At 49.1% G+C, this 15,529-nt stretch overlaps 1 protein-coding gene across 6 annotated transcripts in view; it reads left to right on the top strand.

The window, feature by feature from the left end:
- SCMH1 (Scm polycomb group protein homolog 1) overlaps nt 1–15,529 on the top strand; it is a 79,259-nt gene that overhangs the window by 57,366 nt on the left and 6,364 nt on the right. For 3 of the 6 annotated variants that reach the window (XR_014785134.1, XM_084815558.1, XM_084815560.1), the window contains one exon: nt 13,164–13,295. The exons of the other annotated variants lie outside the window; for them this stretch is intronic. Coding sequence is in view for 2 of the 3 variants with exons in the window: in XM_084815558.1 (XP_084671684.1) it covers nt 13,164–13,295 (132 nt within the window). In the remaining variant the exon portion in view is untranslated. The remainder of the gene's footprint in view (nt 1–13,163; nt 13,296–15,529) is intronic. 6 annotated transcript variants of the gene reach the window in all.

The following is a 15,529-nucleotide window of genomic DNA, read 5'->3' as shown; positions in this document are numbered from 1 at the left end:
TGTGGCGAAATTCTCTGACATCCCTAGAGAATTCTAGAGCCCAACCCACTTGGAACTTTTTGTCTTCTGATCTGGTGGGTGGCTCCCACAAATTAAAGGCTTGCCCTTAAGTCCTCTATAACGCTCCTGAAGATTCTAGGGCATATACATGTTTGCATGTGATGCCCTTCACTAGCTGTTAACATCTTTGAACTTGGTTTAGGGGATCAGGTGTGCCCTGTGCAGGTAGGGTTGGAGCGGAAGGCAAGTCATAAAATGTCTTAAGACTGGTTCTGTATGTTTACTTTGTATTGGTTTGTTCTTTTGGCGGAGGTCCCATCTTCCCTTCCTTGCGCAGCCTAGCTCTTCTGTCTTCTAAGCTTTTATCCAGAGTAATAAGCATATGAAATAAGGAGGGTGTCCAAATGAACCTTAATTGTACTCGTTTATCTGGCACAGCTCAGATAAATTAGGGGGGGGGTGCATAAATTAGATTTACCTCCAATTCTGCTCCCACTTCGTTGTGGTTTTTGAAGAGGACAATATACTTAAGAAGGAGAATTGTCTCTTCCACTGTAAAAGTGAACCCTGGAGGTAATTTCATCACCTCATCTGGGCACACAAAGATGCTTTCAAAACATTACCCAGAAGGATTAGAAGCTGTGGGTTGGATCCAGACTTAGTCGTTCTCAGAGTAGACCCACTGAAATCAATGGGACTTAAGTTCACCATGACTAACCTGCACCTATTTCCGTTTGTGTTGCTGTTCTCTCAGCTTTTGGCTCCAGAAACTATTATCCTATTACGTAAGTAGTTTAAGCACAGCAAGAATATTAATCCTCTTCAGAAACATTACATAAAAAACATTTTTAAGAAAACATTTTGGAATCCGAGAAGAATCATTACTATAGGTATAAAATAAAGTATGTAATGTAGACTAAAACTTCTTATTCTAGGCTGCTGCTATTCTAAAAATAGGTACAATGTTTTGTTTTACTGCTGAAGTACAGTACTTCACTTTTTCACTGCCAACTCTGTTTATTCCCCACTGTAACTTCAGCAGTGAAGCAATGCTGTTAAAAGTGTGAATGCATTCTTGGCTTGCTTAAGCTGACTTTGTATAGCCAAATGTTTACCATAGAAGTGTCTATTGTCCAAGCTGACTAGTCCTGTTTTGCTACCAAATTGCCAGCGTGTCTGAGGCTATACCTCTACATGCAGTTACATTACATTAGAGAACTTCTGCCTGAGAGAAACTAGCCCCTCTCCATTAGCCTAGATGTCATCTGTTTTATATTAAAATATATTGTAATTGGATGTTTGATGGCCCACCCTCATTTTATTCCAGCCTGTAGAGGGCTACTAACTTTGTGATCATATTTGTCAACTACTGCATGGATGTGATGTCCGAAGGCCACTTAAAATCACCTGCAGGACAGCCAGTCTTGCAGAAATGATACTCAGTTCTAAAGGTCAGAAGAACTAGGTGAACTGAATCATATTGTCAGCGTGCTGAATGGGCCTCTTCACGTTACTGGCCTGCAAGTAGCTCTGATACTAAACATTTTGATCCCCTGCTGCAGAGAGAGATTAATGAGCAGAGACACCAAAAATCTCAAATGCAGATAACTCCTGTGGCAGGTTCCTCTGTCCAAAGAAAAAGATGGCTCTGAAAAATGCTTACTGTGCATAGGGGCATATCTGTAACATCACATCCAAGTGGCAGCTTCCCACGTCCCATTTGGAGTACTGTACCATACAGTTAGGAGTGAGGAAAAGCTCAAGGGAAAGATAAATAGACTTGGACTCACTTCAGGAAAGAAACTGAGTGGCCTGGATTGGCAGTTATCAGCATAAGCTGAAGCACTGACTCTGCAAAGTCTGGACTTGTGGGGATAAAAAGTGCTGAAATGATGCTTGCAGTCTGCACAGCTAGAGCCATCTGGAAGTATCACATTTGACAAGTTGTGCTGGCCAGTCATCATGGCTGAGAACTGCCGTGGCCATTCATTGATTACTTGAAAAGGTGGGGATAAAGGTTATTGGATTTCTGAAATTCACAGATTCTAAATAAAGCTGCAGACACCAGCTACTATAGCAAAGCTTGCAGCTTATACATAGTTCATTCTTCTTCATAGTCTCTGTATATCACACATATGGACTCTGTGCCTGTGCAGAGCCCCTTTAGGAAACTTCTTCAGCTGAGGAATTTTTGGCAGAAACCCTCCCCCAACTACCCAGTCCGCATGTCCCTAGTATGTTCCCACTTGTTCCCTCAATTCTCTTTCGACTGCCATTGTAGCCTCCTAGGGAACTTTTCGCATTTTTCACTGTTTCTTTAACAATTACTGAAGTGTTTTTTCTTCTACTCACCTTTCTGTCCTCTCATTTTTCTTCCTGTTTGGGGTTTTCTTTGTTTTGTGTTTGTGATCACGTATGAGGATATGGCTGTGTGGGCCCAATTTTGGAAGTGTGTTTGTTGTGGCATTAAATTGCCTCCTACCAATGGGCACTCCTTGTGTCTCTTCTGCCTGGGATAAGGCTACAAAGTGGAGGCCTGCATGCATTGTCAAGCCTTTATAAAACACGCAAGACATAACTGCTCTGATAGGCTGCAGGCTGTTCTGTGGAGGAAAGCCCTTGAAGCAATGAAGCCATCAGTGGACTGTGGCACAGGTGTCAAAGGACCCACACACACACATGGGGCATCAGAGACCCTTTCCTGCTCACCTCAGCCTTTGGGAATTTCGGAGACTGTTTCTTCCCCCACTCGAGCCACTGAATTCAGGCCTCACTAACCCACCTGCACCTGGCAACAGTAGCAAAGAAGCTATCAAAAAAGGTCAAATCACAGCAATCCTCTTTGGAGCCAAAGAAAAGGAAATTGAAAAAGGCAGCGGACAGGCCAGCTATGGACCCTACATGGCAGTTGCCTTTCTCAGTACCGATCATATCATCAACCATACCAACTCCCCCTCTGTTGCTTGATTCAAGCCCAGCTTTCAAAACCAGCTCCCACAGCTGACCCTGTGCAGGATCCTGTACTGGTCAGATCTGCATCAGAAGGTGATATTACAGAGGTATCACCGGTCCTAGCACCAACTCGGAAGTCAACTGATCACCGTCACAGATCTTCCTGTCGCCAGATTCGCCGTTCTCCCTATCAAAGAGGGTCTCCTGATTCCATGTTCTTGGGCTACTGCTCCTTCAGTCAGAGAGATCATACCTCTAGGTTATACAAGTCTCCCAGATATAGATCTCTGTTGCTGCTTTCGAAATGGAATAAGCCTTCAAGCTGGGACCTACCACCGCTACACATCTATTATTGGAATGAGCTGCACTCTGGGTATGGAGGACAGACACTGGACAAATATTACCAAGATCACCCTCACTATCCAAGACCCACCTTCCCAGATAAATACCAATGCGCACTGTCAGTTTCTCAGACCCTGCCAGACAAGGGACTGTTCCTGGCTTCTCCTCCAGTCCCACTGCCGGGGCCAGGACACACCACAGCACCACCAACACAGTCAATACTGACATCACTTTCATGGGTGATAATGTCTGTCCCGCTATCATCGACGATGCCACCACAACAGATACAGACTGTGGTGTCATCCAGCCAACCGCTCGTCACACAACTCCCAAGTTCATGCTTGGCCATCACTCTGGCCACCTCATCAGTTCATGTGCCTAAGATGTCGGCACAACCTGCCAATGTATGTTCCAGGCCACTTCAAGGGTGTCCCAACAGTCAGGGATGGACAGTTATCAATTGGACTCAACTTCCTATTTTTCCATGGCGCCATCCACTTCATCGCCAAACAAGGCAGTAGGTGATCAGGACCCAGCTTCCCAATCAGAGGACATGGGTCCATTTGGAGGGCAAGTACTCTGTATGGCACAGTCCCTCGGCCTAGAAGTGCAGCAACTAGTCACAAGGAAAGACCCTGTTTTCGACATGGTTCAAACTGAAACATTGACTTCTGTTGCAATCCTGCTTCTACCAGTCCTGGAAGGCTCCTTCCTCTATGGCTCCAGCTTCAAAAAGACAAGAATATGTATAGGGTGCAAGAGAAAGATGCTGGCTTCCTATTTGCACACCCGCCTCCTAACTCTATCATAGTGGAGACATCTCAAGGGAAGTCACAAAGACTTCACTCTTCCCCCATGGATAAGAAGGGCAGATGCCTGGATCTCATGGGCCGTCGGATTTACTCCTTAGCAGCACTCAGCTTACAAGTCTCTAGTTATCAAGCAGCAATGTTGGGGCTATCAGATCTTCCTGTGGGAGAAGGTAGGAGCCTTCTTTGAGCACCCCCCCAAGGACAAGAGGGAATTGGCCAAGGTTTTCCAAGGTGAAGCCATGCGGCTCTCCTGGCAACAAACAGGCAAGGCTAGGCATCAGATCGACTGTGTTGCCAAGGTGATTGTTGGATCTGTGGCCTTAAGGCAACATGCTTGGCTCCATGCTGCCAGTCTCTCTCAAGAGGCCAGGTCCTGCATCGAGGAACTTCCCTTCAATGGGGAGGGTCTTTTTAACTCTAAAATGGACAAAAGCCATGGACTCCATACAAAAGGTGAAAAATACTGCCCAGTACATGGAATTGGGAACAATCCACTTCTTACAAACAACATAGGTGGTTTCACAAATGACCACTTAGAGATATTTTTAAATATGGACAATGGTATATAAATATATTAAATAAGTAAATAAATATTGCTGTCCCTAGCTGGTCAATCTTTCATCAGCCATCAGCCTCAATAACAAAATGGCAATATTCACCTTCCAGGTTCCACGGTCCTTGGAAGTAGGGATGTCAGAGAATTTTGCCACGAATCTCGGGGAGGCCGAATGCCAGCACATTCGGCCCCCCGAAATCGGTGGCGAAACGGTCTGCCCCCCCCCGGGACGGGAATTACCTTGGGCAAATCTCCCTGGCGGCAGCAGTTCGGCGGCGGCATTTCCAAGTTAAAAAAAAAAAAAAGTGATAGGCTATGTAAAGATTTACGTAGCCTATCACGGCTAGATTTTAAAAAAATACCGTGATAGGCTACGTAATTGTTTACGTAGCCTATCACGGCTGACTGCAGGGACGCAAACGGCGGCAGCTATGGCCGCCGCCATTTGCAGACTCGGACGGCCAGGATTCGTGGTGGGAAGGACGGGGCGCCTCCCCCCCGGCCCGAATTTCGGGGGGGAGGGACGGGGTGCCTCCCCCCCCCGGCCAGAATTTCGGGGGGAGGGACGGAGCACCTCCCCCCCACCGCGAATCAAATTTCGTAAAAGGTAAGTGACTTTCGTACATCCCTACTTGGAAGAAGCAGGATGACAATAGTAAACGCTATCTTTGAATTCCCCCCACTTCCTTCTTTGTCCTTCTATCACCCCACCTTCAGAACTCGTCTGGTGTCTTTTCTACTGGCTTGGGCACATATCACATTGGACTCCTGAATCCTTTCCCTCATACAAGAAGGTTACAGGATCAAGTTCATTGCCCTTCCTCCTATCGGTTCCATCAAAGTCACAGCCTCATTACCAGTGTTGCAGATAGAAGTAGAGACCCTCCCAGCGAAGGGTGCCATAGAGTGCATCCTGGTGCATCAGCTTCATGATGGTTTCTATTCCTGTTAATCTATTTTTTTCCAAAGTTAATTCACTGTTCCAAAGGATGGAGGGCTTCGACTGATCCTCGATCTCAGTCATGTGAACGCCTTTATCACCCTGAAACAGTTCCAGACGATCATGGTGGCATCCGTTCTCCCACTCCTACAGAAAGGGAACTGGTTTGCATTTGTGGATCTGAAAGACGTGTATTTCTATATTGCCACCAGAAATACCAGTGCTTCCTTCTGTTCACCATTGGGCCCAATATAGAACACAGTTTCAGGTGTTGCCTTTTGGGCTTGCCACTGCACAGAGGGTCTTCATCAAATGCATGGCTGTGGTGGGAGCTCACCTTTGTGTCCAACGGGTGGCAGTGTACCCCTTCGTTGATGACTGGCTGCTGGTGGCATCTTCAAGGAAAGGGATCATGCAGGCAATCTCCCTGATGTGTTACCTTCTGCAGAACCTCAGTCTCTACCTGAATGTAGAGAAATCCCACTTGAAATCGGTGTAAAGAATCTAATTCATCGAGCAGTTTTGGATTGTACAGTGGGACGAGCATTCTTCCCTCTGGACTGTGAGTGCATCAACACTTACATGCTGTGCTAGAGAGTTATCCACTCAAAAGGTTACTCACGCAGTGTGCATCCAACCGTTATTGAGACTGATGGTGGCTACTACTGAGGTAGTTCCTTTCACACACTTGAGGATGAGGGTGCTCCAGAATTGGTTTGTCCAGATGTTCAACCCCCAGTGGGACACCTGTCTCACCTGTCTTCATGTACCCCAGGAAGTGCTGAACACATTGGCATGGTGGATGGACACGTCCAACCTGTTTGGGGGCATCCCATTTCTCCAGCCTTCTCTGTCTCAGATCAATCCCACAGATGCATTTCTGTAAGGATGGTGGGCTCACTGTGGGCCTGTGGAGGTGCAAGGGGTATTTATTTATTTATTAAATTTATTTATTTATTAAATTTATTAATCGCCCATCTGACTGGTCACCCAGCCACTCTGGGCGATGTACAACCCACCATAAACAATTTAAAACAATAAAATTTTACCAAAATTTTTTTTTAAAAAAAAAATACCCTAACCCACCCCAAATGCCTGCCTGAACAACCACGTTTTTAATGCACGACGGAAGCTCATTAAAGAGGGGGCATGACGGAGTTCCCTAGGGAGGGAGTTCCACAGAGTGGGGGCCACCACAGAGAAGGCCCTCTCCCTCGTCCCCACCAGTCTAGCTGTCCTGGCTGATGGGACAGAGAGAAGGCCATCCGAGGCTGATCTTGTTAAGCGGCCTGTCTGGTGTTGCTGGAGGCGCTCCTTAAGATAGGCTGGGCCGGAACCATATAGGGTTTTAAAGGTCAAAACCAACACCTTGAATTTGGCCCGGAAAACAACTGGTAACCAGTGCAACTCCTTCAGCACTGGAGTGATGTGATCTCGCCGGTGGCTGCCTTTAATCAGGCGAGCCGCCGCGTTCTGTACCAGCTGCAGTTTCCGAACCGTCTTCAAGGGTAACCCCACGTAGAGCGCATTACAGTAGTCTAAACGAGAGGAGACCAGGGCATGTACTACCGATGGGAGCAGATGGTCGGGAAGGTAGGGGCGCAGCCGCCGTATCAGATGGAGTTGATACAGCGCTGTCCGGCTCACAGCTGACACCTGAGCCTCCATGGACAGCTGGGAGTCCAAAATGACCCCCAGGCTGCGGACCTGGTCTTTCAAGGGTAGCTGTACCCCATTCAACACCAGGTCAACATCCCCCAACCTCCTCTTGTCTCCCACCAAAAGTACCTCGGTCTTGTCAGGGTTGAGCTTCAGCTTATTCCTCCCCATCCAGCCACTCACCGTCTCCAGACATTTGGACAGGGATTCTACGGCCAACCTTGGTGAAGATTTGAATGAGAGGTAGAGCTGCGTGTCATCCGCATATTGATGACACCGCATCCCAAACCTCCTGATGATAGCCCCCAGTGGCTTCACATAGATGTTAAATAGCATCAGGGAGAGGATGGAACCCTGTGGCACCCCACAAGTAAGTGGCCACGGGTCTGAAACCTCCTCTCCCAGTGCTACCCTCTGGTACCTGCCAGAGAGGAAGGACTGGAACCACCGCAATACAGTGTTTCCAATGCCCAGCCCCTCCAGGCGGTCCAGGAGGATACTGTGGTCAACGGTATCAAAAGCCGCTGAGAGGTCGAGGAGAACAAGGAAGGAGCATTCACCCCTATCCAGAGCCCTCCTCATATCATCCACCAAGGCGACCAAGGCCGTTTCTGTCCCATGCCCAGGCCTGAAGCCCAACTGAAATGGGTCTAGATAATCAGTTTCTTCCAAGTGTGCCTTCAACTGCACCGCCACCACCCGCTCAATCACCTTGCCCAAAAATGGCAGATTTGAGACTGGGCGAAAGTTGTTCAGAACTTGAGGATCCAAGGAGGGCTTCTTTAAGAGCGGTCTTATCACTGCCTCCTTGAGGGCTGATGGCATCACTCCCTCCTCAAGGGAGGCGTTCACCACCGCCTTGATCCCCTCACCCAGTCTCTCTCTGCAGCTCATAATGAGCCAAGATGGGCAAGGATCAAGTAAGCAGGTGGTTGGCCTTACAGATGAAAGCACCTTGTCCACTTCATCAGGAGGAAGAAGCTGGAACCGATCCCACAAAACCGGTTTGCCACAGGCCGCCTCTTGCTCACTAACTGTATCCACAGTGTGCAGAGTAACACACCTAATCTGATCAATTTTATCTGCAAAGTGCCTTGCCAAAGCCTCACAGGAGGCCTTAGAATGCTCCAGTGGTTCCGGAGCCACAGGACCGACCAGGCTCCGGACCACTTGGAACAGCCTCCTGAGGCAGCACTCTGCAGACGCGATGGAGGCAGCATAATATTCCTTTTTTGCTGCCTTCACCGCCACGTGATAGGCTGAAGATATAGCTCTAGCCCGTGTCTGATCGTCTTTGGAGCGAGACTTCCGCCACCGGCGCTCTAGCCGTCTCACCTCCTGTTTCAGAGCTCGTAACCGCGGATTGAACCATGGTGCAGTCCGAGCCCTGTTCAGGGGGAGAGGGCATTTCGGAGCCACCCGATCTAATGCCCCAGTGATTGCGGCATTCCAGCCACCCACCAGGGTCTCGACCGAGTGGCCGTTGGCATGCCCCAGAGAATCCCCAAGCACGTTCAGGAATCCATTTGGATCCATAAGATGCCTGGGGCGGACCATTTTAATGGGTCCTCCACCCCTGCGGAGGGGTTGTGGAACCGAGAAGTCCAACATCACCAGATAGTGATCTGACCGTGACAAGGGGGTGGTGGATATACCCCCGACTTCCAGATCACTCCCCGCTTCTCCAGAAACAAACACAAGGTCTAGTGCATGACCGGCTACATGGGTGGGCCCAGTTAGAATATGGTGCAGCTCCCAGGAGGCCATGGTCTCCATGAAGTCCCGAGGTGCTCCTGTGAGGATGGCCTCCGAATGTACGTTGAAGTCCCCCAACACCAGTAAGTTAGGGGACTGTACACGCACATCAGAGACCACCTCAAGCACCTCGGCCAGGGAGTCAGTCGTGCAGCGGGGTGGACGGTACACGAGCAGAATCCCCAGACTGCCCTTCGGGCCCAACCTCCAGTACATGCACTCAACAACCTTGGTCTCCCGGAGAGGGGGTCTGGTGAAGACCAAGGACTCTCGGTAGATAACAGCCACTCCCCCTCCCCGATCCCCAGCCCTCGGCTGCTGTGCATACGAAAATCCAGCTGGACACATGGCTGCAAGGGTTGGAGCAGCAGCCTCGGCCAGCCAGGTCTCCGTAATACATGCCAGGTCTGCACCCTCATCCAGGATCATGTCATGGATGAGGGAGGTTTTCTGGGTAACAGACCTGGCATTGCAGAGCAGCAAATGAAGGCCAGAAGATGGGGTCATGCCTCCCCCAGCCATCCTTTGGCTCTGGACAGGCCCGGAGCAGGGGACAGATACTACACATCTCTCCCTTGTTCCCCTTAGCTGGCATGGCCTGCCCCTAGCGCTCCGCCAGCGCCTGCCGCCCAGCCTTGGTATGTTCTGGCCCCCAACACTCCCCCCACTGCCTCCATCAGGTGGACACATGCCCCCTCGCTCCCGCCTATCAGGCAGGCTACCCACCCCTAAAAACACAACAAAATCCCCCCCAACAAAATAAAACAAACAAACAAAACAATTAAAATCCCCTTAAAAATGCCAGGCAGGAGTCCACAGGGAAGGCCTGGTGGCGGTGGTAGCGGCGACGGCGGCAGCAGGCCCAGCGGCTGCAAGCACGCCTCTTCCCCGGTGGTGGTGGTGGCTTCTCCTGCAGGCCCTGGCTCTCCCAGGCCACCTCAGCCAGCCAGCTTATGTAGCCCCTCCAGGGAGGGGCAGGTGGAGCAGCACAGCTGGCTCGGTACCTGGGGGCCTGGTCCTGCAGGGACTGGCGGTCTGCCAGGCAGAAGTCCACAAGGAAGGCCTGGTGGTGGTGGCAGCGGCGGCGGCAGCAGGCCCAGCGGTGGCAGCAGCAGGCCCAGCGGCGGCAAGCACGCCTCTTCCCCGGTGGTGGTGGTGGCTTCTCCTGCAGGCCCTGGCTCTCCCAGGCCACCTCAGCCAGCCAGCTTATGTAGCCCCTCCAGGGAGGGGCAGGTGGAGCAGCACAGCTGGCTCGGTACCTGGGGGCCTGGTCCTGCAGGGACTGGCGGTCTGCCAGGCAGAAGTCCACAAGGAAGGCCTGGTGGTGGTGGCAGTGGCGGTGGCGGCAGGCCCAGCAGCGGCGGCAGCAGGCCCAGCGGCGGCAAGCACGCCTCTTCCCCGGTGGTGGTGGTGGCTTCTCCTGCAGGCCCTGGCTCTCCCAGGCCACCTCAGCCAGCCAGCTTATGTAGCCCCTCCAGGGAGGGGCAGGTGGAGCAGCACAGCTGGCTCGGTACCTGGGGGCCTGGTCCTGCAGGGACTGGCGGTCTGCCAGGCAGAAGTCCACAAGGAAGGCCTGGTGGTGGTGGCAGCGGCGGCGGCAGCAGGCCCAGCGGCGGCGGCAGCAGGCCCAGCGGCGGCAAGCACGCCTCTTCCCCGGTGGTGGTGGTGGCTTCTCCTGCAGGCCCTGGCCCTGGTATGGACCATGGCGAAGTGCACATGTCTCATCAGTTGAGAAGGCTCTGAGAGCTTTTGATACCAGTCTCAGAGGCCGCTTCCCAGGAGTGGGAATTCCGCTTCCCAGGAGTGGGAGCTGGACAGAGCAGTCCTCGCAGACCTCTTTCACCTTTGGGACACTCCAGAAGGAGACTTGCTTGCTCGGGCAGAAAACACCATTTGCCCAACCTTCTGCAGCAGAGTGGGAGTAGACAAGACATCCATGTTTTGCAGTGGACAGGAATACTATTTTATCTTTTCTTGTCGTTCTTGCTCATAATAAAAGTATTAGGAAATATACGGGTGGATGGTCATGCTGAGGCAACCTTGGATCACCCTTTCTTTCAACTCTTCCATGGGAAATATTGCCTGCTTCCATTGATACCAAACCTGATCACGTGGAATCGAGGCAAGATATAGCATCCAGACCTCGACATGCTACAACTGATGGCATGGAGAATTCATTGACCCTTTCTGACCCTTCAGTTCCTTACATGGGACAGTGTATTTTGGATGCTGCTAAGAAGCCATCTACAAAACATTCCTATGCCCATAAATGGACATCCTTTTGTTCCTTTGCTACCACTCATGACGTTGACTCCATTCAGTGCCACCTGCACCAAGTGTTGCAGTTTATCTTGTCTTGTTATGACTAGGGTTTAAAAAGTTTTTCCCCAAGCCTGTATCCCTCAGCTGTCTCTGCCTCTCATACTTCAGTGAATGGCTTCTGTTTTTTTGCACCTGCTCACTAAACAGTTTCTTCAGTGTATAAGGAATCTCTCCTCCTCCAATTCAGCTCCTGGTACCAACGTGGAGCTTGTCCATTGTCCTGCAAACCTTGACTGCCAAGCCATTCAAACCGCTTGCAATAACAGATTTCCATCTCATGTCTTGGAAAACTGCCTTTCTGGTGGCTGTTACATCAGCCCACCAGTCCAGTGAACAGTGTGCATTATGTATAGAACCATCTTAATATGATCCATTGCATTAAGGTGGTGCTCTGACTCAGTGTTGTCTTCCTGCTTAAGGTGGTGTCTGAGTTCTACTTGAATCAAGACATTGTACACTCAGCTTTCTGTCTTCTTCCACTCTGACAGAATCTACTGTTTATACACTGGACATTCGAAGGGCATTGCATTTCTATCAATCGAGGGCTAAGCCCTTTCATCAGTCCCCTCGCTTATTTATGTGCTATGGTGGCAAGTAGCAAGGACTACCAGTGCCGTTGCAGAGGCTGTCATCCTGGGTGGTCCAGACTATTAAGTTGGCATATGAAATGGCTGGCCTTGGCCTTTCCAGTCCAATCTGAGCGCACTTGACTCATGCTGTGGCTACATTGGTTGCATTTGGGAAAGGAATCTTCCTTCCTGAGCTCTGTAGATCAGCCATCTGCTTGAAACCATCAACCTTCATCAGCCATTACAGATTATGTGCGTGCCAGAGCGGACCACTCCTTCGGCTGTGCAGGTTTGTAAGACATGGATCTGCCACCAATAATTCAGCTTCCTACTCGCCCGTATGTGTGATGCACAGAGACCATGAAGAAGACAGGTTGCTTACCTGTAACTAGTTCTTCAAGTGGTCATCTGTGCATTCACACAACCCACCCACCGCCCCACTTCGGTGTATGTCTTGATATTGATGTTGATGCTGAGGCTCTGCTCGGTTCCGAAGCTGCAGTATGTGGTCTCAAGAAACTGAGGGAATAGGAAGGAACTGCAAGGGACATGTACACTGAGATGGTGGGGGAAGGTTCCCACCAAAAATTCCTCAGCTATAGAAGTTTCCCAAACGAGGCTCTGCACAGGTGCGGAGCCCATATGTGCAAATGTACAGATGATCACTCGAAGAACTACAGTTACAGGTAAGCAACCTGTATTTATTCCTCTGTTCCCTGTGTTGAGGGTCACATATGTTTTATGTAGTGGGAAGTTTCTTCCTTCTGAACTTCGGGACGGAAGAGTCGACATCATGTGAGAGGGGAAAAAAGATACTGTGCTAACAAAATGATGGGTAATTATCTGTTTCTATGAGTTTGAGCATTCTGCTTTACAAGGTTTTAATCTCTGTATAAGTGTTGCACCTTAATGACTGTTCAGAGATGCCATAAACAGAAGTCTTGGCAAATAACAGCATACTCTGAAAGACACTCACTGAAACCAAGGAGCCCAGCTAATACTTTTGAGAACCACTTCTAAAAGTACCACTGCAAACCGTCAAGGAATAACCTTGGGTAGTAATGAGAAATCATGCAAAATAACTGATAAACGTTCTTTCTAAAGAGACATTTTGTCATTAGTAGTCTAGGTTTCCGTTAAAGGGTTGTTGTGACTACAAATTTAGATGCATTGTAGAAACGAACTGGGGATCTCAGGCAGGGCTGATTTCCTAAGGAAGATTCTGATCCTAAGCAGGGCTTGTTCTCTCTTCCTAGACAGGAGCATTTCGTTAGACGGCTCTCTACAGGGACCAGGCCGGGGTACAAAGAGATATTCCCAAGACTCCCCTCCTTACAGTGCTCCTCTGTCCCCCAAGTTACCAAAGAATGACCATCACCCTTTGGAAGGTGAGCACAGCATCTTTTCCCCAGCCTTGCTGTTAATATTCATTATGAAGCAGCATAGGTTGATGAAGCTGTATGAAGATACAGGGCAGGTCCAAATCCAGCATTCTGCTTCCAGCCCAGCCATTTATTGATTAGGGCTTGTCTGGACAGTGTCTTCTTGCCCTTCTGTGTCCGCCTCTTGAATGTACAACTAGGATTGCAGGTAGTGTGCCAGGGACAGGGAAATACTTTCCCTCCCCCCTCCCCCAATACTGGACTGCACAGCCTGCTTGGCCCCTTTTACCTATGTGTACCCATGAGAGCTGAAGCAACTCTGAACATCTGAGTTGCAGGAATCACTCCTGATTTCCAAAATGAGACATCTGGCCAGCTCTTCCTGAATTTTGTTAAATTCAAGATGGGGGAGAAGGAAATCTCTTTGCATCCCTTCCCACAACAACAGCATATCCTGAAGCATAAAGTTTGTCTCTCTTTTTACATATACGTGATACAGTTACCTAACGATATTCAGACAGTCCAAATACATTGCTTACAATGATTTCTTTTTACAGTCACTTCCATTGGCATCACTCCTGTGGAGATCAAATTGGCTTCCTTCTCTAGCACAATGCTATTCTTGTTCTGCAAAACAAGCACATACAAGTTGGATACTGTTGGTCTTTTGTTTACAAAGACCTTTACAGACTTTCAATAATAATAGGAGTTGAACCTTCTATTCCCAGATGTGTGTGGGGTTTTATGGCCACTGGTTTCAATGGCTTTAAAAGGAGATTACACAAATTCATAGTCATCAGTGGCTATTGGCCATAATGTCTATATGGAACCTCCAAGTCCTGAGGCAATGTTCCCCTGAATAACTGTTACTGGAGGACAACAGCATGGGAGAACTAGTCATGCCCTGCTTGTGGGCTTCTTGAAGGCATCTAGTTGAAGACTGGAAAATAGGATATTGGGCTAGATGACGCCTTATTCTGTTCCAGCAGGACTCTGTTGGAGGTTTTGTCCTCTTTGGGACAGAAGTCAGCATTGTATGAGGAAAACAAAAATCTTAAATGTCCTGTTTTTCTTTGAGTGGCCCAACATCTTCTAACATACAAGTAAAGTCTCACCCACCCCAGCCACTGCCCAAGGTAGAATACTCTGGAAAGACAGACCTGTGTAATGAATTGATTGATTGATTGATTGATTGCATTTATATCCCGCCTTTTTTCCTCTTGCAAGGAACCCAAGGCGGCTTACATTATCCTCCTCCTCTCTGTTTTATCCTCACAACAACAACCCTGTGAGGTGGGTTGGGCTGAGACTCTGTGACTGGCCCAAAGTCACCCAGTGAGCTTCCGTGGCCAAGTGGGGACTAGAACCTGGCTCTCCCAGCTCCTAGTCCGTCACTCTCACCACTACACTACACTGGCTCTCCTATTTCTCTTTTAACAAAAAGAGCTTTAAGCTACAATGGTATTTTTGGTCCCATCCCTTTTGCCTTCAGCCCTGCCCACTCCTGGAATGCGACCCCCTAGAGCTTCTCTGAAATTGAATTTGGCCCTCCAGCTGAAAGAGGTTCCCCAACCCTATATTAGAAGGTGGAAGGGGCCCTCTTACTTTTTTTCAGTCATCAGTTGAAGGCTGAAAAAGCCTGCTAGGGCTGCTTCAGTAATGAAAATGTTAATCTTATGCTCTCAGTAAAGCTTCTTCTTAGTGATAGCATTTGCCAAGAAAAGCAGGAATACAGAGTAAGGGGTTCATGTGGTCTGCAATTCTTATACACTGGGCTTTAGTGCTGTAGAAGTCAGCTAGAAGTACAGAAAGTGTCTTGCGGATCACTTTTTCCCCTCTAGATCACCACTGGGAATGCAGGAAACTGGCTATGCAAAATCCAGGGCTGACACTGATTTCTGTCAGTTGTAGGGGCTTCTGTAGGATTCCTGTGCGCTGAAGCACCCTCCAACTCTGGGCTGTTGCTGTTAGAAGTATTGACACAGCACAGTTCTTGAGGTTAGAGACATCTGGATAAGGCTTGAAATTCTTCATTCGTCTAATACCTGAGTGCTGCCAGAAGAACAAAACAGTATATGCTATCGTCATACATAATCTTAGTGCCCCTGCTATTGTCCCTATTGGGAATATACCAGGCAGACTCATATGTGCTAAGATCTGACTGTTAGATTAGTAGGTTCTTACAGTCCTGCTGCAGGAGCAGTAGAAACTATGATCTTGTCTGAACAACATCCCAAAGT

Source organism: Heloderma suspectum, chromosome 10 (genome assembly GCF_057233095.1).
Source record: "Heloderma suspectum isolate Gila_16-S chromosome 10, 16-S_ref, whole genome shotgun sequence".
NCBI lineage: Eukaryota > Metazoa > Chordata > Lepidosauria > Squamata > Helodermatidae > Heloderma > Heloderma suspectum.
The sequence above is the reverse complement of the archived record's forward strand: the minus strand, read 5'-3'. Positions and strand labels throughout refer to the sequence as shown.